The sequence below is a fragment of the Ursus maritimus genome, unplaced genomic scaffold (genome assembly GCF_017311325.1).
Source record: "Ursus maritimus isolate PB19 unplaced genomic scaffold, ASM1731132v1 scaffold_28, whole genome shotgun sequence".
Classification (NCBI taxonomy): domain Eukaryota; kingdom Metazoa; phylum Chordata; class Mammalia; order Carnivora; family Ursidae; genus Ursus; species Ursus maritimus.
The window spans coordinates 5,384,105-5,408,971 of record NW_024425341.1 but is presented as its reverse complement, the minus strand read 5'-3'; the positions used below and the strand labels follow the sequence as shown (position 1 = coordinate 5,408,971).

The window sequence follows — 24,867 nt, the reverse complement described above, 5'->3', positions numbered from 1 at the left end:
TGTTTCTGTTGCCTTAATGTCTCTTGTCAGTGCATCAACCTCATTGTTATATTTTGATACCTCTATGTTGTCTTTTTGATGTGCTGACACATGTATAACATATGTTTTAATTTTCTCTGACGCTCTATATGATTCTTCCCAACATTCTCTTGACCATGAGTCTTTGCCATTTATTTTAAAATAATTTCTTTTCTGTTTTCCTGACCACAGGGCTACTGCCCATGAGTCAGTAAAAGTATATATAGTGCTTTGATTCTCCTCTAATGATTTCCTTACAGCCAGTACTACTGCAGTTAATTCTGCATGTCGTGCAGGCTGAGTCTTACCTTTCTCCCTGAGGATCAGATTGTTCCGGGGTCTCAGTGCTGCGGCTGTGCATTCTGTTCTTCCAGAGACTACAGAGGCTGATCCGTCTGTAAACCAGGCATTCGATAGACTGGATGGGTCTATACTGGGATGGGCCCCATTTCCCTAAGCTTCGAGTATGGATTTGCCCTCCCTCGGAATAAATTCTGGCAAGTCTGTTTCCGTCTTATATATCTCCTCGGTGTGGAGTCCTGGTTGTCCCTTGGATATACCATTTCCAAGTTAGCGATTTCGAATCAGTTTGGTTACCTGTCAGTTTTTATCCAATGGAACAAAGGTATATGACTTGGCACTGTTACTTTTTGATTTCCCATTAGGGGTTCTCTATTTTTTAAAGCTACATATAACAATCATATATGTTTTTCAAATATTGAATATTTATGTTCTGAATATGGGAACTTTGTAGTCCAAAATCCTGCTGGTAGAAAATTAGGTTTGTGTTCCTTCTTTGTCCACAGGGACCATGCACCGTATTCTCCACTCATCAATATTTCTGTTCTTAATGGTTCTCCTGCTGCTGGGTAGTGTATTGTTTGAAATGTCTTAATAAAATCCCTTAATGTATCTAAAGCCTGTTGTTGTTGTTGTGTCCATTCAAAATCCTGTGCCTTTCTAGTTATTTTGTAAATAGGTTTTAAGCTTACATTTAAGTGTGGTAGATGCTGTCTCCAATACCCAAATAAGCCTGTAAGTCCCTGTGCCTCTGTTTTATCTTTAGACAGTCCTCTTGCTTGTATTTTATCTATTACCTTATCTGGTACCTTCCTTCCTTCAGAAGACCATTGAATTCCTAAAAATTTGCAGTGAGTGCCTGGGCCTGATGTTTTTTCATCATTAATAGTCCATCCCTGTTCCCTTAAATGCTGTATTAACTTTTCCTTTTCTTGTCTCAGTTGCTCCTTATCTTTTTTTTGTTGTTGTTATTATGTCATCAGTATAGGATATTAGTAGAGATTTGTACGATAGATGTATATGAGTGGACAGTATAGTATATGCTATTACTGGGCTGTTTAAATATCCTTGGGGCAGCCTTACAAATTGGTATTGTTTGCCTTCCCATGAGAATGTGATATATTCCTGGCTTTCTTCTGTAATCAGTATTGAAAAAAACATGGCTGACGTATCTATAGTCACATAATATTTTCCATTATAACTAGTTATCTTATTAATTACTTCTGTGTCAGGTAATGCTCCCATTGATTTTGGTGATAATTTATTTAGATTTCTATAATCTATTGTTAGCCTTTATTGTCCACTAGTGTTTTAACATTGGCCATATGGCACTATTAAAACTGGATGACATTCATGGATAATTATACCCTCTTTTAATAATTCTGTTATCTTTTTTGTTATTTCCTTATGTCCCCCTTTTAATGGGTATTGTTTAGTGAATTATTCCCTATGGGGTCTTGGGATTTATCTTTCCTTGTGCTAAGCGTATAATCTTATTTTATTTCTTTTTAATGGCATCCATTCCTCATATAATTTTGGAATTAAATCCATTCCTATAATATTTTCTAGCTGCAGTGCACTCACAAAAGTATGTCTTCATACATTAACACTTCTGTTTCTGTGGATATTCCCTGGATTATTTTTCCTCCTAATCCTTCAATGTTTATAGTTTTTCCTTTATTAGGTCTTTCTCTCCTTAATAATGATATTTGGGATCCTGTATCTACTAAAAATGTGTCTGTTATTATTTCCGTTCCTATTTTTAATGCTAATTGCATACTTGGCCTATTATCCCTGGATTTGGTGGCCTGTCAATCCATCCTGGGGTCCTCTAGTTTTTTGTAAAGGAAGTTTTAGTAAATCTTCCTTGTTCCCTTTGCTGCCAGTATTCTTGCTCCTCTCTTAATGGTTTGAATAAAATGTTTCTTTTTTCTCTTCTGTCTCAGTTTTTCTTATCCATTTCTATTATTTTCCTCATTTCTCTGCTCTCTCTTCCTATACCATGTGACTTCTTGTTGATATTTTCTTTGATTTCTTTCTGAATATCCTTGATTATATTCTCTATTCCTTCTTTTTTGATAATTGTGATAATTTTGTGTCCTTTATCTGTCAAATGGTTGGTTTGTTTTGTTTCCAGATACCTGCCTGGTGGTATTAAATGTAACCCTTCTGGTGTGGTCTCCTCTCTCAGTGGATGATTGCATGTATATTCATTTGTGTGAGCAGTGCACGTGGTGTCCTTGAGGGCCGAGATATGTCCTCATCATGTGATTGTTGTGTTTCTTGAGCTATACATGCTATCTTATGTGTGTCTGATAATTCAGCTGATAATCTGAATGTATTTATTACATCTTGCATGGTATGGCATCCTGCCAGTGCATTCATAAATGAAATCTTTAAGTTTTCCGGGGCTCCTAACAGCGATACTCTTTTATTTTATTTTTTTTATTTTTTAAAGATTTTATTTATTTATTTGACAGAGATAGAGACAGCCAGCGAGAGAGGGAACCCAAGCAGGGGAGTGGGAGCGGAAGAAGCAGGCTCATAGCAGAGGAGCCTGATGTGGGGCTCGATCCGATAACGCTGGGATCACGCCCTGAGCTGAAGGCAGACGCTTAACCGCTGTGCCACCCAGGCGCCCCCAGCGATGCTCTTTTAATCTCATTAGTGGCAGGCACCTCAAAGGGTGTGGTGAATCTTCCCTGAGTGTCATATATCATTGCCAGAATCGCCAGCTTCTGGCAATGTACTTGAGCCTGCTCTAAGTCAGTCCGATTTCATTTATCTCCAAATTTAGTGGGATCTAGATAAGACCTTATCTTTCTCCATGCCAAAGCAATCCAATTCCAGAGGGATAGAATTTTGGCGGCTTATTTCACCTTCATTTCCTCTGTTTAAAGAGGGGTTTTCAACTGAAGAAGATACCTGATGCATCTCTGTGCCTGATAATGCTGTTGTGTTTGCCCCATTATTCCATACATGAAGAACCAGTCTATATCCGACACATGTTTTTGACAAAAATCTGTTCTAATCTTTTGAAGTTCAGCACGAGTGTATTCTCTGCCCTCTGCTACTTCCGCAGGTTTTCCTTGTCCATTACCGTGATCTAATACTTTCTTCCTGGTAATTATAGGTCTGCTGTGATAATCCCCCTCCCCCCCCATGATAACCAAGGGGTTATCATAGTCTCGTGGGTCCTCAGGATGGAGGTCCTGGGGTCCCATGGGTTTATCGTTCTTTAAATTTAAGTTATTCATTGATTTGGCCTTCCTTATTACTTTATTAGCTAGCTCTTTGCCCCTTTGTCTGTTCTGGTCTAACTGCGAGATGGTTTTCATTGGTAAGATGGGAACCCTCTGCAATGGGTGCCCGGGACATTAAGGGCTTTACATTTTTAGGATCCTTCATATCCCATGATTATATCTCCCAGGGTCCTGGTTGTGAGCTTCATTCTAACTTCTAATTCTGTGGGGTACCATGGGTCTTCTACACAAAGTATGGTGTCAGGCCTCTTGGCTCTTTGCACCACCCTTTTTAGGCATTTACCTAGAGCACACATCTTTCTTCCTTTTTTTGTAAACTGGCAGCTGCTGTGTGCAATTTCTTAACTATGTAGAGCTCTACTTCCCACTTATACCTAGGGTATTTATACAGATTTTTCTACAATTTTTGTTCACGTCTTTCTTCTAAGTTACAGATTAATTTGGCCAATAGTAGCATGTATCTTTGCAATGTCTCCAAATGGCTTAATTTTTCTTAGCCCTCCAAGTGCCTTTCTGAGGCAATCTCCCTTAGTCTCAGCTTTGGCTAGTTGTACCTGGCATGCAAAGGAGTAAGCCCTGGACGAGCATCTGCTACTGACTGCTTATAGAGCTGGTCTCGTTTTCACCTGCCTGTGCTGATACCTTAGGACTTCACTCTCAATGGGATGCCTGGAAAGTCTATATTCACATAAAGTCATTCCCCAATTTATTATTTTTAGTTTGGCTATAGTCAGTTCAAGCAAGAGTTTAGGAGTCTTTTCTGATTTTCTAAATTTTCTAACACATGATAAGTCAATGACATGGAATCCTGCCGACTACACAAGTTGTGTCTTTCCACAATGTCAGCTTTATTCAGTCCTAAAGCAAAGTTAAATCACAGTTATAAAGCAGGTTCAGGATTCCAAACTCAGTGACAGTTCCCCATGTGATTAAACTTGGCTTCTTACACAGCACGCAGAACAGGAGAGAAGACAAACCACACAACACACAAGGTAACAGAAGGGTGCAGGAAGTGAAGAAACCAAACTCAGAGTTGGTCTGTGGGCGTGTGGTTGAGATAAGGCCTGGGTCTGGTGGGTCTGGTGGGTCAGCTCTTGGCACTTGCTGCTTCTGATGTTCAAGAGCTGACAGCTCTCGGTTCTGTTTGGAGATCACTGGGATCAATCGGGCAAAGCGTTCGGCAGCGGTTGCCTTTTCTAAGTGGTCAGATGAAGAGAGTCTGACAGTTTGCTGCCAAAATCCTTCCCTTTTTAAAGGGATTTGATCAGTTTTCGGTCTCTGCAGACCTCTCCTGGTTCTGCATGTTATCAGTTCTGGGGTGTTGCCTGACGTGGGTCCTGGCGATATCTCCTAGCTGCACTACCTTAACTGCTCGTGTCATTGCTTGACATCAGCCCCTTCTTGACGTGAGAGACTCCATTTTGCTCTCTACAGTAAAGAATTCCTCCCTATTTGGAAAAAAAGTAGAAAAAGGAAAAACATGCGTATATTAAAATTTGTGTTCTCTGATCTCTGACAGAACACTATTTTTCTTACATGATTTTATGAAAAATCTTATGCCACTTGTTTGCAATTTTGAATTACATACTTTTACAACAAGTGTTCTTGTGAGACTTTCTTTCTAAGGAGAAACATTTTCTTTTTCTGGTTTTAAGAGTTATCTGGGGCACCTGGGTGGCTCAGTCAGTTCCATGTCTGATTCCTGATCTCAGCTCAGGTCTTGATCTTAGGGTCATGAGTTCAAGCCCTGTGTTGGGCTCCAGGCTGGGCATGGAGTCTACTTAAAAAAAAAAGTAATCTGTGTTTTTAATAAATAATTTAACAATACCAAAGTATAGAAAGTACACAGTGAAAGATGCTCTGTCATTTTACCCTCTCAGGTAGCCATCGTTGATAATTTGTTAACTTTATGTACTCTTTCCTATACAAATGTGAATGCACGTGTATATGTATGCGTATAAGTGTGTGAACACAGGTAGACTTATTATTACTACCTGCTTTTTTCAATTAGATACCATAGACTTTATCTATTCATATAGTTCTTCATGGTTATGTAGTTAGTACAGCTTTATGTGGCTGTACCATAATTTTTTTATTGAGTCAACTAATGATGGCCGTTTAGATTGCTTCTAATTTTGTTTATAAGTGGAATTGTTGGGACAGAGTATGGATGTTAAAAATTTTGACACACATTTTATATACCTTCCACAAATGTGCCAGTCTGTACTTCTATCAGCGGTGTATCAAATGCTTGCTGTGCCAACATTGGTTGCTAGCAAGTGTTGTAATCCTGGTTAGTCTAATAGGTGTAAAGTGCTGCTTTTTTTTTTTTTTTTTGAAGATTTTATTTATTTATTTGAGAGAGAGAGAGAGAATGAGTAGTTGTGGGAGAGAGGGAGAAACTGACTCGCTGTGAGCAGGGCACCCGATGTGGAACTCCATCCCAGGATCCTGGGATCTTGACCTGAGCCGAAGGCAGACGCTTAACTGACTGACCCACCCAGGCGCCCCAGGTGTAAAGTGCTTTTAAGGTTTTAATTTGCGTTTCTTTTGGTTATCAGTGAGATTATATTTTTTTCATTTTCCGTAATTCATGATTTTTATGAGTTGCCTGTTATCAGACTTTGTTCATATTTCTATTGGCTATCTAATCTTTTGTTGTTAGAACTTTTTATAGATATAAATACTGTGGCTTCAAATTTGATTAATTTGTGGAGAGTGTCCTGATATTCCTGTTTAATTTGAATCTTATTACCCTAGTTCCTTCCAGGAGGTACTTTATGCCGAGGAAAAACCAATGAATGTGATGTTCCAGAATATTGCAATGGTTCTTCTCAGTTCTGTCAGCCAGATGTTTTTATTCAGAATGGATATCCTTGCCAGAATAACAAAGCCTATTGTTACAATGGCATGTGCCAGTATTATGATGCTCAGTGTCAAGTCATCTTTGGCTCAAGTAAGACATTTTAATTATAATTGATTGCTTTGATTTGATTTTGTGCTTCAGTTTTTGTTAAAAATGGAAAGAAAACATTATTGATAAAATCGAAGTTCTCCTGTTCTCTCTCCTGGTATAGCTTCCTCCTTCCTTCTCCGAGAGCAGTGCTATTCATGAATTTGATATGTGCAAAATCAGTTGATGATTTTTGCTTTTACTCCCTCTCTTTTATCACCTTTCTATTCTATATATATGAACAAAATAAATAAATATATATTTACTTAGTATCATGTTCTAGTTTTAATAATTTCATATAAATAGTATTGGGTATATACATGTGGGTCTGCTGTTTTCATGCTCACTCAGAATGTTTTTAACACAGTTGATACAATATCAATATATTATGATACATTTAGATCATAGTACATTAGAGTATTTTCATTATGTAAATGGAATCCATTTTTAGACTGATGGATATTTAGGATTTTTTTAAGTTTTTCCTATTTTCTCTATTTAAAGTTTTCATTTTTATCAGTTATATGTACATATAAAGAGCCAGATTTTTTTAATAAGGTTTTATGAAAAAGTGTGCTTCCACTTAATATCCCCATGCATTGGGGCAACCACTTTTCACTTTTTCTAGCTGATTATTCTGTTACTTGCTTCAGATCTTCAGATAATCTCTTGGTAATTCCATTTTTTGATTTCTCCATTCTAGGTATTAACCATTAATTTCTCACTATGGAAGATGAGAATTTACAATTCTTTCCTTCTTTCAACCCTTGTCAACTCCCATCGTATTCATAGCCTTTTTCCATTCTTCATTCCTTTAATATGGATTAATTGTAATGATTTTAGTTAAAGCACTGCAGGTTGTTGTGATACTGTGATTTATAATTAGAAAAATGCATTTGATCTTCTTCCAGTTCTTGACATCAAGCTTCTAAAACCCTTGGAATTTCCTAAGTGTTGAGAGCTATAAATGTATCTTTTGTTATGTTAATGAAGCGGCCTTTGGAAAGCTCCTCCTTAACCCAAGGGTGGGGGCTGGTTGCCCAGGGAACCAACCTGCGTGATTAGAGGGTTGGAACTTTTAGTTCCCCCGCTTCCAGGGAAGGGAGAGGGGCTAGAGATTGAGTTAATCACTAATGGCATATGGTTTTATCAGCCCTACTTATGCAATGAAGCCTCCATAACAACCCAAAAGGATAGGGTTCTGAGAGCTTCCAGGTTGGTGAACAAGTGGATATTCTGGGAAAGTGTTGTACTTGGAGCGGGTGTGGAAGTTTCAAGCCCCTTTCCTCATATTTTGCCCTATGCATCTCTCTTCCATCTGGCTGTTCCTAAGTTAGATCCTTTTATAAAAATCAGTAATCTAGTAAGTAAAAACGTTTCTCTGAGTTCTGTGAGCTGCTCTAGCAAATTAATTGAACCCAGGAAGGGGGTTGTGGGAACCTCTGATCTATATATAATTACAGATACATTTATAACAAAAAGGAAGAAATATTCATGAATTAAAGTCCTAGTTTCTGTACTGGTCATGTGGTCGTAGCTGGTAGTTTTAACAACCTTCTTCATTATCCATTCCATATATCCTTTGTCTTCAGCAAGCACCTCAGTTGGTCCTTGTTTTTAACCTGTAGAGTGACCCAAACCTTCATTCCCTAAGGCTCTGGACTGTCCAGCCTGGATTGGGTTGCTGTAGTTTTCCATTGGCCTTAATCACAGGATATAGTACTACTAAGAGTCACCCTGTGGGATCTCCTGTATTCCACACATAATTCTTCCTTATCTCCATTGTGCAGTAGCAGTCCAGTTTCCCCATTGGTAGTCAAGTTCAGTCACCCCAGCCAGCACAGTAACTCCCTTCTTCGCCTGTTCATTCAGACGCACGAGAAGTGTAAAATGGTTGTGTGTAAGTCTTCTAGCTCAGTAGAATCAGTGTTGTGTCTCCTGATTGAAGCATTCCTCTTGGAACTAAGACCTCTAGGCTACCAGGAAGATAATGGCAGGAACAGGAAGCAAAAATTTTGCTAGAGTGTCACTAGGAGAAATAGTGGTGCCACTTCCACTTCTACCTCATGATTCCTGGACCTTCCTGGACCAGCGGGGCCTGATGTAACAACTTATCCTTCACTTTTGAAGGGAAATCTAGATATGTCCCACACCACTGCCCCCCTAGAAATTTCACTGAGGTCGAAGACTGCTGATTTTTTCTCAGATTTGCTTTCCACCTCTGACATGCAGTTGTCTTACCAATTAGTTACAGTGTTGCTACTTCTTGCACACTAGGTTCAGTCAGAATAATGCCATCAGTGGAACGGGCCAAAGTGATATCTAGTGGAAGGAAAGGTTGGTCAAGATCTCCGCAAACTAAATCACGATGGAGGGCTGGAGAGTTGCCGCACCTCTGAGAGAGGACTGTGAAGGCGTGTTGCTGGCCTTGCCAGCTGCAAGCAGACTGCTTCTGGTGGTCCTTATTGACCAGCTTGGAGAGAACAGTGTCTGCCAGTTCAGCAGCTGCATACAGGTGCCAGGAGATTCGTGAATTTGCTCGGGCAATAGAACCACAGTAGCTACAGCAGTGATTACACTCCCCAGCTGCTTAAGCCTCGGATAATCCACTGTTGTTCTCCAAGATCTGTCTGTCTTCTGTGCAGGCCAGATAGTGTAGTCGAACTGGACTATCTTTCCAGTCCTTAGTGGTGGTCTTGACTCTGCAATGCTTCCTGGATTGTGGTGTTTATTCCTTTTGGTTTACTATTTTCCTAGGTAGTAGTGGCAGTTCTAGTGGCTTCCAGTCGGCCTTTCCTGCCATAACCGCCCTGACTCCACAGGTCAGGGAGCCCGTGTGGGGATTGTGCTAGTTGCTGATTATGTCTGTTGCAGTCATGCATTCTGGAACTGGGGAAGTAAGCACAGGATGGATTTGGGGACACACTGGGCCTCTTGTGAGTGAGGAGGACCTGAGCTGAAGCTCCATCAATCAGCTGACCTCCATAGCTCCCTACTTTGACTGTTAGGGCACCATGATGTTTTGGGTCTCCTGGATTCAGTGTCAGTTCAGAGCCAATGTCCAGTAGTTCCTGATAGGTCTGATGATTTTCCTTTTGCACAGTGCCCAGTTACCCTGGGAAACGGCCATAGGTCCTGTTGGGGAAGGAGGGGAGAAAGATTAAGAGTATACATTTTTGGCAGTGTCTCAGGGTTCTACCTGAAGGGGACCCATCCTCCCCTTCATATAAGGGGTTCTGGGTCTATAATATGGCTCAAGGTTGGGAATTGATTGAGGGCCCTTGACACTGTTTTGCTCATTTGACCTAGAACTTTTCTGCTTATACAGATACAGTAACAGTTCCTCTCCTTTCATTTATAGGAACACCATGATCAGCTAACCAATGCTATAGGTGTGTGCAAGTCTGACTTTTCTGATTGCTTCTTTGATTTTGCTGTTATGCAAAAGGGATATCAAGTAGCTGTAATGTGGTAGTTCTGGTGAAAAACTATGGGGAATGTGCATTGAGGCATGGCAGTACCTTTCGTCATCTCGATTTTGATTACACACTGATACTAGCTGTATTCCTGCAGTGATAGTCTTTAGTGTATTGCATCTTGTGTTTCCTTCCTTGGGTTCAGGTGATTGAGGTTCTCAAGGAAAAGGTTGCGTTCAACATAATGAGGCAGATTGCTTTGTTTGATAACTGGCAGTGATGGGTTTATGCCCAAACCATCCTGGGATCTTGTTTTCCCATCTTCTTTGTTTCTGTCTTGAGTCAGTAGGAACAGCAACAACAGGTTCAAGTGAATAGAATAAGTGAGCACTAGATGTTTGTTGAGGCTTGTCATTAAGACAACAGAGAGTTACTAACAGGAGCTTTCTTTTTTCTCTCCAGAGAGGTACTGGTAAACTATATTCATTACTAATCAGGGTGTGGGACACTTAGTAGGGGATTAATACATATTTAATGAAGAAAGGAAGGAACAGAGGAAGGGAGGGAGAAATAGGAAAGAAGACCCAAATCTTCTATTTTTATTTTTGTTTCTCTCAGTTAAAAGATCAGTCATGAATACTGTGCTAGATTTTTCAGAAGCTAGAGATGTTGTCTTTGACCAGACTTCTGCTGTCTCTAGTTTCTGTCTCTTGTTCTGTTCTACCCCTTATCTTGTGGTGGATCAGAAAGGGATTGAGCCAAGAGGACTAAAAATTAAATGGGATGTATTTGTGTTAGGTCGTGGGATAGAATAGTAAAGATCTATCAACTCCTGATCCATTTTGCAAAAACAGGCAGCTTATCACAGACTAAAAAATAATCACAGATACATTTTAATGAGGTAAATACTGTTATTTAGCAAAGATACCATTTTCATAGAGGCCTACGGAAGAGTCTAGGACTAAGGGAACTAGGCTTGTTTTTCTCTTTGGAGATTATCTGGAATTTGTAGAGTTCTGTGGAAGGGCCCTGCTAGGGATGCTGCCACATGCTGTTTGCACCGTGTGGGTGGTCTCCATTCCCTTTCCATGTCGCGTAGTCCTCTGCCTCTTTTTCATTCCAGCTTCTTTCCCCCCAGAGCCATTTTCTTTTAAACAAAACAACATAGCAGTAGATGTGTAAGATAGGCAAGTGAATTCCTTTATTCAGTAGAAAGTACTGGCATTTTCGCTTAAAAATATTTTCAAGTAAAATTTTTTTAGGAATGTGTGATTGATGGGCGAATTGAACATGAAGCGATAATACATATATAAGATAGAAAAAAGCAAGAATGGATTGCTACTTTGTCAGGTGTCATGGCTGTTTGCCAATCCATCTTGTGAGTGGGGGCATCTAAATTCAGCATCTATATGTGGTAAAGAGAAAAACCAATAATAATAGCTGGCAGTGTTTTCACCAGCCCTTCCCAGCCTGATCTAACGACGCAGCTGATACGTGTTTGCGGGCAGTGAGAACGGGTATGCCGAGAACACCACCAGACTGGGCCTGCTTTTTCATTTATTTCTAATTTCATCTTGTTTAATGGCATTTCTTTTGATGACTTTTCTTTGAGTGCAGGCTAACTTTTAAATACAATCTAAGCTTTACTTTCACATTTTGTTGTTAAGTATAAAGTGGAACAGAAATGTTTTACCTGTGGAGGCTTGAAACTTTTTAGAAGGTGTTGAGGCAGTTCACTGGTGTATGGGTTGTTGTAGGGAATACTTTTATTTCTGAATTAAATTGCCATACTTTTTTTTTTTTTTTTTAATGTTACAGAAGCCAAGGCTGCCCCAAGAGATTGTTTCATTGATGTGAATTCTAAAGGTGACAGATTTGGCAATTGTGGTTTCTCTGGCAATGAATACAAGAAGTGTGCCACTGGGTAAGTGGAGGCAAGGTTGTGAAGGAACATGAAAGATTATAAGACCAGTCGTCTCTAGTATCTTTTATAACTCCTTGCAACTGCTGGCTTTCTCCCCCTTAAATACTAAGTGTTTCAGACTTAAAATTTTATAACAGAAGGCTTCAGGGAATCTGAAAAGAACTAGTAAAATAATTCATTCCTTTTGATGTTAACTGTCTAAAATCTAATAGATTTAGAATCTCTGTTTTTCCTTATTCTGCAGTGAGAACCTCAAATAAACACACTTCCTCTCCTTTTTTTTTCATTAAAAGATTATGCTGATAAATGTGTAGATAAAGGTACCTGCACTTTTCATTCTGGATGTTGTTACGTTCTTCTTGTTCTAATTTTAAAGTGCCAGATTAAAACCTTTTTTGTTTCTGTAACATTTGTTTATGGTAAAAATTAATAATTATTTAAAAATTATAAATGAGAAAAAAGTCATCCATAATCTCAGTAGGTATGTATTTACTAATTTCAGTGTGTTTCTTCCCCCTTTTTGTTTCTGTGCACTAGACACACACACACTGATATTTTGTATCATTGGAATTATTCTGTAATATGTGCATCTCTTCTGCGCCTCCATCTCCTACTTTGCCAGTTAGTCTGAGCAACTGTAGTGAAACTGTTTGCTGAGAAGAAATAACAGTGATCTCCATGTTGCTAAATCCAACTGACATTTTTAGGTCTTCATGCACTAGACCTTTCAGCAGCATTCAACTTTGTTGACCATTTTGTCCTTGAAGAAATCTCTTTCCTTGGCTTCTGTGTGGAAATTTCTTCTAGTATTCTTTTCTGTGTTTCCAGTTGCTCTTCTAATGTGTTTCTGTGTAGGCTCATCTTTCTCTACTCAGCCATTAAATGCTGTGAGACGCCAGCTATGCTGGCCTGCATGTGCTCTTCTGCCACAGGGCCTCTGTACATACTGTTCCTTCTGGCTGGCATGTTCTCTGCTCCTTCAGATCTTAGTTTCAAAGACTTCCTCAACTTTCTTAACAGAACCAGATAGCCCTCTTGTAGGTGTTCTTACTGCCATGTACTTTTTCCCCTTTAATATTAGCCAATTTATTTTGTTCTAATTCTTTAACAATGAGTTATTAATATAAGGTGTATTTCTTTTTTTAAAAAGATTTTATTTATTTATTTAAGAGAGTGAGTGAGAGAGAAAGAGCACAGGAGCAGGGGCAGAGGGAGCAGGGAGCCAGACGCGGGGCTCTATCCCAGGACCCTGGGATCATGACCCAAGCCGAAAGCAGACGCTTAACTGACGGAGCCACCCAGGCGCCCCTATATAAGATGTATTTCACAGAATATTCAGAATTTACCTTTCTTGATATATAAAGCAGTGTAGATGGAGGGAAAATTAAAACAACAACAACAACAACAACCAAGAAAGTATTTCAAAAGAGGATATGAACGTAACGTTTGATATCTATCTTGTATGGTTTTAAAGTAGTTGTAGGTATAAGTTCTCTTGCATTTATATAGCACTTCTTGGGGGGAAGTCAAATTATTATTCTTAACAAATATTTAGTATATTTAAATTCCATGGGAAGGTTTTATGTCCAGACTCACTTCCCTGGTAAGAACAATCATTTAAAAATGATATTATCTTAGAATAAGATAGGGAGTTTAAGGGATAATTTTCCAGGTAAAAAGAAGACCAAATACAAAACCAGTTCTAAGCATAGAATTCTCATGATTCTTTATGGTATTTGGGAAAGACCCAGGAGGGCTCTGTCCTGCACTTTGGGGAGATCGGACCCATCTTGGTTTACATAATTTGTCTAAATTAAAATGCGAAAAGTAGGAACATGAATGTTGAAGAAAGGATGAACTGGTTAAAAAATTGAATGCTGCTTTTTCATTTAATTTGATATGTTGTGTCTTCTTTATCGTTCAGTTCATAATATTTTTAAATTTATATTGTGATTTCTCCTGTGACTTTTGGGTTATTGAAAGTATATTGCTTAATTTCTAGATATTTGGGAGTATTCTAGTTATCTGGTTGTTTTTGGTTTCTGGTTCAGTTCCGTTGAGAACATACTCTGTGTGACTTTAATTCTTTAGAATTTCTCGAGATGTGACTCATTGCCTAGCATATGGCGTGCTTTGGTGAACGTCTGTGTGCAAGTGAAAAAAAAAAGTGTATTCTTTAGTCACTGGATTTTCTTGTTCTATAAGTGTCAAATTAATAGTTTTTTCAAATTTTCTGTATCTTTGGGTTGTATGTGTGTGTGTTAGGTTTGTCCTTTAATTTCTGAGAGAAGTATATTAAAGTCTTCAGCTATAATTATAAAGTTGTCTATTTTTCTTTTTAGTTCTATGAATTTTTTTGGTGTATATCTTTTGAATTTGTGTTGTTAAGTGTTTATGTTACTAGGTGCATCCACATTTAGGATGATTATGTCTCCCAGATGAATTGACCCTTTTATCATTCCCAGATTTTCTTCATCTTTGGAATATTCTTCTGTAGCGTTTTTCAGTTTCATTGTTTATGTGACCATTGGTGATCACCCTTCATTGGTAAACTGTTAAGTCTAGTGACATGCTTTATCTTCTGTGTTTAGCATAATATTTGGCATATAAAAGTACCTATCAAATATTTGTTGAATGAATGCAGGAACAGATTATATAACTAATGGGTGGAGAATTAATGTAACTGGTTGAATGAACTGAGCTAAAACCTTGGGATAAGTGGATTAATGCAGACTTAGAGAGAGCTTGCTAGACATACCTGATCCTTGTCTTTAGCCTGGTTCTGTTCCCATGTTTTTATGAGTATCTTAATGAAATGATAGAAACTATGCTTAGGACTGGGTAGCAGATTTGAAAAACACTTTATAATAGTAATATAGTATTAATATAGTCATTAGGAATACACATCTGAAGTCAGACTTTTTGGGTTTGAATACTGCTTCAACCACGTCAGATCTCTGAGACTTTGGACAAGTTGCTTCACTTTTCTCTTTTTTTCCCTCTGTACCTCATTTTTCTGTAAAATGGGGGTAATAATGGTACCTATTTCCAGTTGTTTTGAAGACAATGCATTGATGGATGTTAGTACTAAGAAGAGTGCCTGGTTCATTGGAGAACTCATCATTATCATTGTTGTCATCTTTATAATCATCCTCATCACAGAAAATGTATAAAATCTAGGAAAATCTAGAGAAAGTGATACCTATGGTCCTACCATCCAGAGATACTTCCTTAAATTCTTGTTATGTTTCCTTCTTACGTGTATGTATTCATCAACATACATTTGTGCATCATACACGTATGTACACACATATGCGTACTCAGAGACCCACATCTGTATGTATAAACGAAATTACATAGTATGGTTTATACTACTTTATAAATTCATGTATTTACTTTCCACTATAGTAAGAGCATTTATAGGATGTACCAGCTTCTTTTAATCATTACCTTATTTTAGAAATTCAAGTTTTTTGTAGTAAATTTCTATTTCAAATAGGGTTTTGATATATCCAGCTCAAGTATTTGTTTATTTTTCCGATTATTTTCTTAATAGATTTTTCTCAAAAAATATGGATAAGTTTTAAGGCTCCTCATAGCTACTTCCCAACTGACCTTCAAAACATTTAATTGATTTATGTTTCCACTGTCCCCTCACCAATGCTGAGTGTTATCTTAAAAGATATAGTTGACCTTTGAACAACGTGGGGTTTAGAGGTGCTGACTTCCCATACAGTGAAAAATTCTCTTATTAACTTTCGACTCCCCCAAAACTTAACTACTAATAGCCTACTATTGAAAAGAATCTTTACCGATAAAACAGTTGATTAGCACATATTTTGTATGTTACATGTATTATATACTCTGTTCTTATAATAAAGGAGGCTAGAGAAAAGAAAATGTTATTAAGAAAATCATAAGGAAGAGAAATAGTCCTGTAAAAAATCCACGTGTTAAGTGGACCCGTGCAGTTCCAACCTGTGTTGTTCTGGGGTTATCTGGACTTTTCCAATTTGTTATAGCAAATAGGTATTTCATTTTTATTTTAAATGAATTGGTAAATAATTATTTAAGTTTATTGTTGTTGAAAAGTTGTTTAAAGTGATATAGAGAAAATGTCGCTTCCGTTCTTATCCTCTTGTGTGTTCTTTTGGCTTTTTGTGTGTCTTTCCAGAGTCTTAATGCAAATGTATAGTCTTGTTCCCCACCCCCTTCCACCTCCCTGTTGTTCATACTGCAGACACAGTTGTGCAGATCATATTGTTGTGTGAAAGAGCTGTTTTATCTTTCAGCATATAGATGGTGTCATCTTTTTTTAAACTTTTTTAATGACAAATTTCAGTTATACAGAGGAGTAAAGAATAGTATGATCAAACCCATATATCCTAGATTAAAACATTGTTCATATTTTGTATTTACTTTGTTTACATTTTGCTGAACCATTTTTAAGTAAATTATAGGCATTATAATACTTCACTCCTAAATTCTTTAGTATTCATCTCCAACATATAAGGCTATTCACAATAGCAGTTTCATACCTACCAAAATTAACAATTTCCTAATATCATGTGATATCTGGTTAATATTAAAGTTTCTCCAGTTGTCCTGAAATTGTGTTTCATAGCTGTTTTTTTCCGCATCAGGATTCTCTGAAGGGTCACGCATTGCATTTAATTGTCATGTCACCTAAGTCACTTTTAATCTAAAATAGTCTTCTTCATTTATTTTTTTCTTTTCAGTGATAGTGATGTAAGCAAAAAACTGGCCCAGTGGTCTTTTAGAATGGCCTGTATTCTGGGTTTGTTAGTTTCTTCTCAGTGTTGCTTAGCTTGTGTCTCTATCTTCTGATTTTTCTGTGAATCTGAAGTTGAATCTGAAGTCTTAATTTGATTCAAGTTAACATTTTTAGGGACAAATACTTCATAACTGGTACATTATGTAAAGGAGGCACATAATTCTGGGTTGTTCGTTTTATTTGTGATACTAAGTGGTGATGACCAGATCTTACTACGCTAGAGTGATGTTTTTCTCATTACAACCCCAGGTAATATGTGGAGAAGTGATGATTTTGTACGTAAGAATAGCCAGTTTCCCACCAACGTTTCACCTTGTGGTTTTAGCATGCATTCAGGATCATTGCCTGAAGCAATTATTCTATTGAGGCTTGCAGTAGAATTTTCCTTTATAATGTAACAGTGAACATCTCTTAGCTTTGTTGGCTGCTTGCATTCCTTATTTTGTGAATTGCCTTTTTTGTATCTTCGCTATTTTTTTTTGTTGTTGTTGAAGTGTTTTTTTTTTTCTTACTGATTTGTAACAGCTTTTTATATATTGAATATTTTCCTTTTACTCTTTAATATGTCACCAAGACTACACATGAAGTCCTAAGTATATCATAGAACATGAATTTTGGTAGGCTCCAATGCATGTTAACTTAGGTCTGCTTTATGCTGTTTTATTTTAGAGGTTTTCAGATCTAATTTCAACCAACTGTGGGAGATAGACATTATTATCTATCTCTTGTTTTTCGGATGAAGGAAGTGAAGCTCAGAAAGTGTAAGCACTTTATTCATGTTAACTAGTGAATAAATGGTGACATAAGAATAGATGTAAAGTTGAGACAAAATTATTGACTCTTGAGTGCAGGATGGAGGGAAGAGGAGACTCAACAGTACATGCAAAAAGTAAATAGGGGTTTTAGTGGTCAGTTCAAGGGCATCAGAAATGTAATGTAGTTACCATAAAAGCTACTGTAATCTTGGGCTTAATAGTAGTACAGTATCTAAAGTAAAGGAAATGTGAGTTCCATTTTGTTCTTTACTTGTCAGGCTATAACTGAAATTTCATGCCCTACTCTGAGCACTGTGCTTCAAAAGGCAGTGAGACAAACTGGTACATACTTAGAGGGGAGCTTCCTTCTTCCATGAGAAATGATGGTAGGGTATTGCTCCATTGAAGTAAGTAGTTAGGAACTACACGATAATTGTCCTAAGATAGCTGCCACGTGGAAGAAGGAAAAGACATTAGCTGTGTGATCTCATGTGGAAGTCTGGGACCAATGAGGAAGAGTTATAAGGAGATAGATTTTAACTCAAGAAATAAAATGGTTTTATGATATCTAGAATGAAAATTTTTAGGGGGTGGTGAGTTAGAGGATTAGGTGAATTAGAGGAAAATAATATCCTATGTCACTTGGAAGTGGTATCATAAAGGAGATTCAAGTGTAGGTTAGGTGCTTGGATCACAGGACAGTCAAGTAGAAGATTTTAGCATAGCCTCTTTAGAGTTGGTGTTAGTGGTACTTAGTGTGTTATGAAAGGATATAGGAAGGGCATTTAGCTAATACAGCCGTGGTGATAGGGTTATAGTCAGGCAAGCCTTCATAGAGTTGTAACGCTGAATCAGTGAATTGAGTTAGTGAATTAATGAATTGAGTCTTAAAGTAAGTAACTAAGAATTAGCCCAAGCCAAGAAGGGCGGAGTCTTTTCTTAGTTATTTTACAGTAAGAATTTAATTTTCTCCTTACTGTAACTCTGTAAGAAGTCACAATTGAATTTTGGTATAGTCCTATTATTTTCTGTGTGAAAGCATTTATAAAATTATAATTATAAACAACTTTTTCCTTAGACTTTGTTGAACCCTAGGCAGATAGTAAAGAGAGATTAGATGTGGGGAAAGAAGGAGCACCACCTGGTACCCTACTAATCTGCATCTTAGCATCCACTTATCTCTGCTGTATTTGAAGAGAACTGCTTTGATGTCTTTGCTCTCATACACTTTCTCTGTTGAGATTCCCTTCAACTAAGTATCAATAAACTTCCCTTCTGTATCCAAATACAGAATTTTTCTTTTGTGTCTACACTGGTCCATTTTATGTTTGCATTATTCCTCTGTCTTTATAGGAATGCATTGTGTGGAAAGCTTCAGTGTGAGAATGTACAAGAAATGCCTGTATTTGGTATCGTGCCTGCTATTATTCAGACTCCCAGCAAAGGCACCAAATGTTGGGGTGTGGATTTCCAGCTAGGATCAGATGTTCCAGATCCTGGGATGGTGAATGAAGGCACAAGGTGTGACGATGGAAAGGTAATCAAAATGTTTTCTCTTTACGAAGTAAAATTTAAAAAATTAAAAAACCCGTATACAAAGTAAGTAGTTCTTTTCTGATTTATAAAAGAAATCTATATTTATTATAGAGATTTTAGAAAATACAAAGCCACCAAGGACAAAATTAAGAATGGTTGTCTACTATCCAGATTTCACTGGCAGTCATATATTTTATAAGCCCTGGTCTGTGTTGCAATATACTGTGCATATTTATTTCCCTGATGAATGTGCTATAATTTATTAGCCAGTCTGCTGTTATGGGGGCACCTAGGTGATTATCACCAGGATTGTGTGTGTGTGTATGCTTGCGTGTCTCTGTCCTAGAAATGTCATAGTGCGCATCTGCCCACGTTCCCTGCTACCTGGTCACCGCGGTTTAGATCAGATATGAGTCAAGAATCAGCCAGCTCCTGACTTACTACTGGTGGTTTCTATATGAGAAGATGAGCTAGGCCATATTGCTTTTTGGGGGGAATATATATTACGAAAGATAATTAAGAGTAGTGCAGAAACTGTAAGACTTCTTTAGTGATGCCATGAATTAAGAGCAAGGCTAGAAGAGTTATGGCAAACTTTAGTCATATGAGATATAGGGAAGCAGGAGTGTTAAGCCAGTTGAAACCAACTTAGAGGACACTAGAGGATGAGGAGGAGGGATAGAACATAACTGACTAATAACGTGGCCCATGAAAAAGACAGGTGGACTTGCAAGTTACCTCAATGTCTACAGAGTTTTCAGTACCAATTCTGTCCTTTCCTTCTTACAGAAAGACCCTTATATTTCTGTGCCTGTCTTTGCCATTATGAAAACTCGATTGCTGTAGTTACTATAAACAGTGCTGAGGCAAATGGCTTTATAAATAAAACTTAACAGAGTATTATGATTGTTTTCTGAGGTTAAACTACTATAATGGGGTGTGCATGCCTTTTTTTTTTTTAATTGATTTATTTATTTGAGAGAGAGACCACGAGCGGGAGGGGCAGAGGGAGAGGGAGCGAGAATCTCAAGCAGACTCTTCACTGAGCATGGAGCCTGACGGGGGCTCCATCCCACAACCCTAAGATCATGACCTGAACCGAAATCCAGAGTCAGATGCTCAACCGACTGAGCCACCCAGGAGCCCTGGATGTGCATACTTTTAAGGTTTTAGATAGAGTTTTGCCAGATTTCTCTTTAGAAAAGTGTTTAATAGTTTACCTTCCAACCAGTTTTCAGTGGGGAAGTGTTTTAATTCTTCATACCATAGTCAAGATTAGCTATCATTTTAAAGCTTTCGTTGGTGGTTTCCTTTTTATTATACTCTTTCTTATTAGTGATGTTAAATTTTTTTGGTCTGTATATATTTATTCCTTCTTTTGTGATTTGCCTTATTGATGTTCTTCATCCACTTAAAAATTGGTTTGTTTTCTTACTGATTTTAAAGAACTTTTATTAATTTATGTCATATATAATAAATGTTATTTATATAACATAGTATTTTTGTATATGAATAGGTATATTTGTATATGAATAGGTATATTTATATATATATATATATACACACACACACACACACACACACACACATACTCATGCCTGGTTTATTTCTTGCCTCTTCTTTCTTTTGTTTCTAGTAATTTTTTTGCTATGTTTGCATTTTTATGTATTCAAATCTGTTATTCATTTCTTTTATGGTTTCTAACTTATGTATTTTATAAGGCCTTTCTCAGTATAATATTAGATCATTATTCTCTGGTATTTTCTAGTAGATTTTGTTTTTAATTTAATTCCCCTGTAATCTAGGGGAATGTGGAATGTATACAGTATGAGGTTGGCATTCTTTTTTCCCCCTTTTATCATTTATTCATTCAGAAATCATTACTGTGTGCTGAGTTCTAATGTCATTTTCTTCAGAATGGTTTATCATTTCCTTAACTTCATTTATAATCTCTCTCCTTTAATATGAAAAGTTATTTAAATTACTTATTAAATTTGTATATAGTCTGGGGCTTCATTTCTGTTTTTTTCTCTTCATGCCTACTGATACTTCTAACTACTCATGTGTTTGTACTGCCTTGTTTCAGTTTTTATTGGTTTTATAATGTATTTTTAATATCTGGTCATGTAAATGTCCATTCTTTTTTTTTCCTGAAGATTTTATTTATTTATTTGACAGAGAGGCAGCAAGAGAGGGAACACAAGCCGGGGGAGTGGGAGAGGAAGAAGCAGGCTCCCTGCTGAGCAGGGAGCCCAATGTGGGGCTTGATCCCAGAACGCTGGGATCATGACCTGAGCCAAAGGCAGACGCTTAATGACTGAGCCACCCAGGCGCCCCTGATTCGATTCCTTTATCCCCATTTCATGACCTTCTTTGTCTCTTGCCACCAGTTTTGACTAAAAGTCTATTATATGTGATACAAGTATCACTATTTACATGGAATATCTTTTTCTATCCCTTCGTTTTCAACCTGTGTGTCCTTACCACTAAAGTGAGCCTTTTTTAGGCAGCATATTTTTGGATCTTTTTTTTTTTTTTGATCTATTCAGCCACTTTTGTCTTCTGATTGGAAATTTAGTTCATTTATATTTAAAGCAATTATTGATAGGTATTGATTGTCATTTCATCGTTGACTCTTTTTCAGTTCTTTTGTTCCTTTCTTCCTCTCTCGCTATCTTCCTTTGTGATTTTTTTTTTTTTGTAGTGTATGCTTTAATTCTTTTCTCTTTATCTTTTGCATGCCTACTATGTTTCTTCTTTTGTGGTTATCATGAGGTTTATATAAAACACTTTGTAGATATAACAGTTCATTTTAAGCTGGTAATAACTTACCTTCGATTGCATATGCAAGCTCTACACTTTTACTTCTCTCATATTTTAAACTATCGTTGTTATACTTTGCATCTTTTTATATTGAGCATCCATTAAGTTATTAGTTATTTTTATTTTTTTAAGTTTTATCCTAGAGATGAAGTGATTTATATATCACCATTACAGTATTAAGGTATTCTGAATTTGTGTATTTCCTTAATGAGTTTTATGGTCTTATATGTTTTCATATTGTTAGCGTCCTATCATTTCAAGTTCAAGAATTCTCTAATATTTCTTGTGAGGCAGGGCTAGTGGTGATGAACTCTTTTATCTTTTGTTTGTCTGGGAATGTTTTTAATTCTCCTTCATTTCTGAAGGATAGTTTTACCAGGTATAGTATTCTTGGTTGGCAATTTTTTGTTGTCGTTCAGCACATTGGCTGTATCATCCACTTTGTTCTGGCTTGGAAGGTTTCTTTAGAGAGATCCATTGGTAGCCATATGGGGGTTCCCCTGTATGTGACGAGTCTTGATGCTTTCTTTTCCTTCTTTCAAAATTCTCTCCTTGTTTTTGTCTTTTAACATTTGATTATAATATGTCTCAAAGTAATTTTTGGGTTGATCTTTCATGGAGTTCTTTGAGCTTCCTGTACCTGGATGTCCATTTTCTCCCAAGATTTGGGGAGATTTCAACTATTATTTCTTTAAATAAACTTTCTACCACTGTCTTCTTCTGGGACTCCTATGATGTGAATGTTTGTTCCCTTAATGATATCCCTTAATTCACATAGGCTTTCTTCACTTTTTTTTTCATTCCTTCTTCATTTTTGTTTCTCTAACTGGCTATTTCTTTCTTTCTTTTTTTTTTTTTTTAAGATTTTATTTATTTGAGAGAGAGAGAGCAAGAGACCGCATGCACACAAGCATGGGGAGGGGCAAAGGGAGAGGGAGAAGCAGACTCCCTGCTAAGCAGGGAGCCCAATGTGGGGCTTGATCCCAGGACCCTGGGATCATGACCTAAGCTGAAGGCAGACACTTAACTGACTGAGCCACCCAGGCACCCCATCTAACTGGCTAATTTCAAACGGTCTGTCTTTGAGTTTGCTGATTCTTTCTTTTGGATGTGTAAATCTGTTCTTGAAGCTGTCCATTAAAGTTTTCATTTCTGTCATTGTTTTCTTCAACTCCAGGATTTCTCTTGCGTTCCTTTTTATGGTTTCTACTTCTTTTTTTTTTTTTTTTAAAGATTTTATTTATTTATTCAACAGAGATAGAGACAGCCAGCGAGAGAGGGAACACAAGCAGGGGGAGTGGGAGAGGAAGAAGCAGGCTCACAGCGGAGGAGCCTGATGTGGGGCCCGATCCCATAATGCTGGGATCACGCCCTGAGCCGAAGGCAGACGCCCAAGTGCTGTACCATCCAGGCACCCCTATGGTTTCTACTTCTTTATTAATCGCATTCTGTTCATTCATTGTTTTTCTAATTTTGTTCAGTAGTCTGTGTTCTCTTTCATTTCATTCACTTTCTTTATGATGATTATTTTGCATTTTTTGGTCAGGTAACCTGTAGAGCTTCATTTCTTTGGGGTCATTTATTAGCACTTTGTTAGTTTCTTTTGGTGATGTCATATTTGCCTGATTTTCCACGTAGTATTACATTGGTGGCTGTGTATTTGAAGGAACAGATACTTCTTCCAGTCTTTACAGATTGGTTTCATGAGGTAAGGTCCTCCTATCTATTTTCTGTATTGATGGGATTACCTCTGAAATATTAGGTGGGCTGAGTTGGAGCTGGTTACAACTCCTCAGTGGGATCTGTGGTTGGGGGCTTGTTATTAGGGGCTTGGGTGGGCATAGGTGCTGACTAGTCCCTGAGTGAATTGAACTGCCTCCAGTACCCTGTTCAGTAAGTAGGGTGGTCCTGAGACAAGGGTCTGCTTCAGAGTCCACAGCTGGGTCTTCAGACACTAGGCCTGTTATCAGGTGCATGGACTGGTATGGCTCCCATCAGGGAGGGACCTGAGAAGATTGCTGTATGTTCACTGGATGGTTTCCTGGGTGGCCAGGACTGCTCCCTGACTGGTGGGAGGGACTGGAGCAAAATATAGGGCCAGTTCAAGGTCTCTTGATATGTAGACATGGGCATCTGCCTTTGGGTCCCTGTGCTGGCAGGACAACTTGTGGATTGAGGCTTGGAGGTCCTGAAACCGAGTATAGATCCCCTTCAGAATCTTTGGGAATGCAAGAGGTGGGTCCCTTGGCGGATCTGGTGGTGGACTGTGGCTCTGATGGGGCTGGAGCCAAGTATAAGGCCCTTGAGGCTTTCTGGGGGTTCAGCTGGGAGTGTCTCATTTTGGTCCCTGTGCCAGCAAGCATATTAACAGACTGCAGTTGTTGGGGATTAGAGATAAGTATAGGGTCCTTTTAGAAATGCTGGGGTGGTTGACAAGAGTATCTCCCGCTGGGACCTAAACCCTTTGGACTGCTGACAGACTGTGGCTGTGAGGAAGCTAGAGCTGCTTATAGCAGTTGTTCAGGATTTCAGGGGGCACAGATGGGAGTTTCTCCTGCCTGGTCCCTGTGCCAGCAGGCCTGTTCGAGAAGTGTGGCTGGGAGGGGCCTGGAATTGAGTATAGGGCCCTTTAAGATTCTATAATCCAAGTTTGACAACTTTACCTCCAGGGGCTCCCAGACTATTGCCAAGAGGGGATAAAGCCAGTTCATGGGCCACTTCAGGGTCCACAGCTGGGACTGAGGTCTATATCTACTGCTTGATGCACATAGGGTGTGACTCCTCTCAGGCCCTTTGGTATATGGTGCTGGTGACAGACCCAATACCTGATGGGTCTGTAGCCAAGTCCTCAGGTTATGGAGCTGCTTCTGGGTCTATAGCCAGGACCACGGTTGGTAAGTCAGCCTCCTGGTACAAGCCTAACTTCTCAAAATGGCTCTCCTTGAACTACACCGCGGTTTCATAGTCTCCTGTCTGGTTCCCAGATCTCCTGCAAAGGTACTTTTGTCCATGGATGGATTTCGGATTATTATGTGTGTGGTAGGGGATGTGGTTGAGGGATGTTTTATGAGGTAATTTTGCTGA

The 24,867-nt window shown here is 38.2% G+C and overlaps 1 protein-coding gene across 1 annotated transcript in view; it reads left to right on the top strand.

Moving 5' to 3' along the window:
- Positions 1–24,867, top strand: part of ADAM9 (ADAM metallopeptidase domain 9) — a 135,782-nt gene that overhangs the window by 77,823 nt on the left and 33,092 nt on the right. The window contains exons 14-16 of the mRNA XM_008686620.2: positions 6,342–6,537; positions 11,769–11,874; positions 18,778–18,961. Of these exons, the coding sequence (XP_008684842.1) occupies positions 6,342–6,537; positions 11,769–11,874; positions 18,778–18,961 (486 nt within the window). The remainder of the gene's footprint in view (positions 1–6,341; positions 6,538–11,768; positions 11,875–18,777; positions 18,962–24,867) is intronic.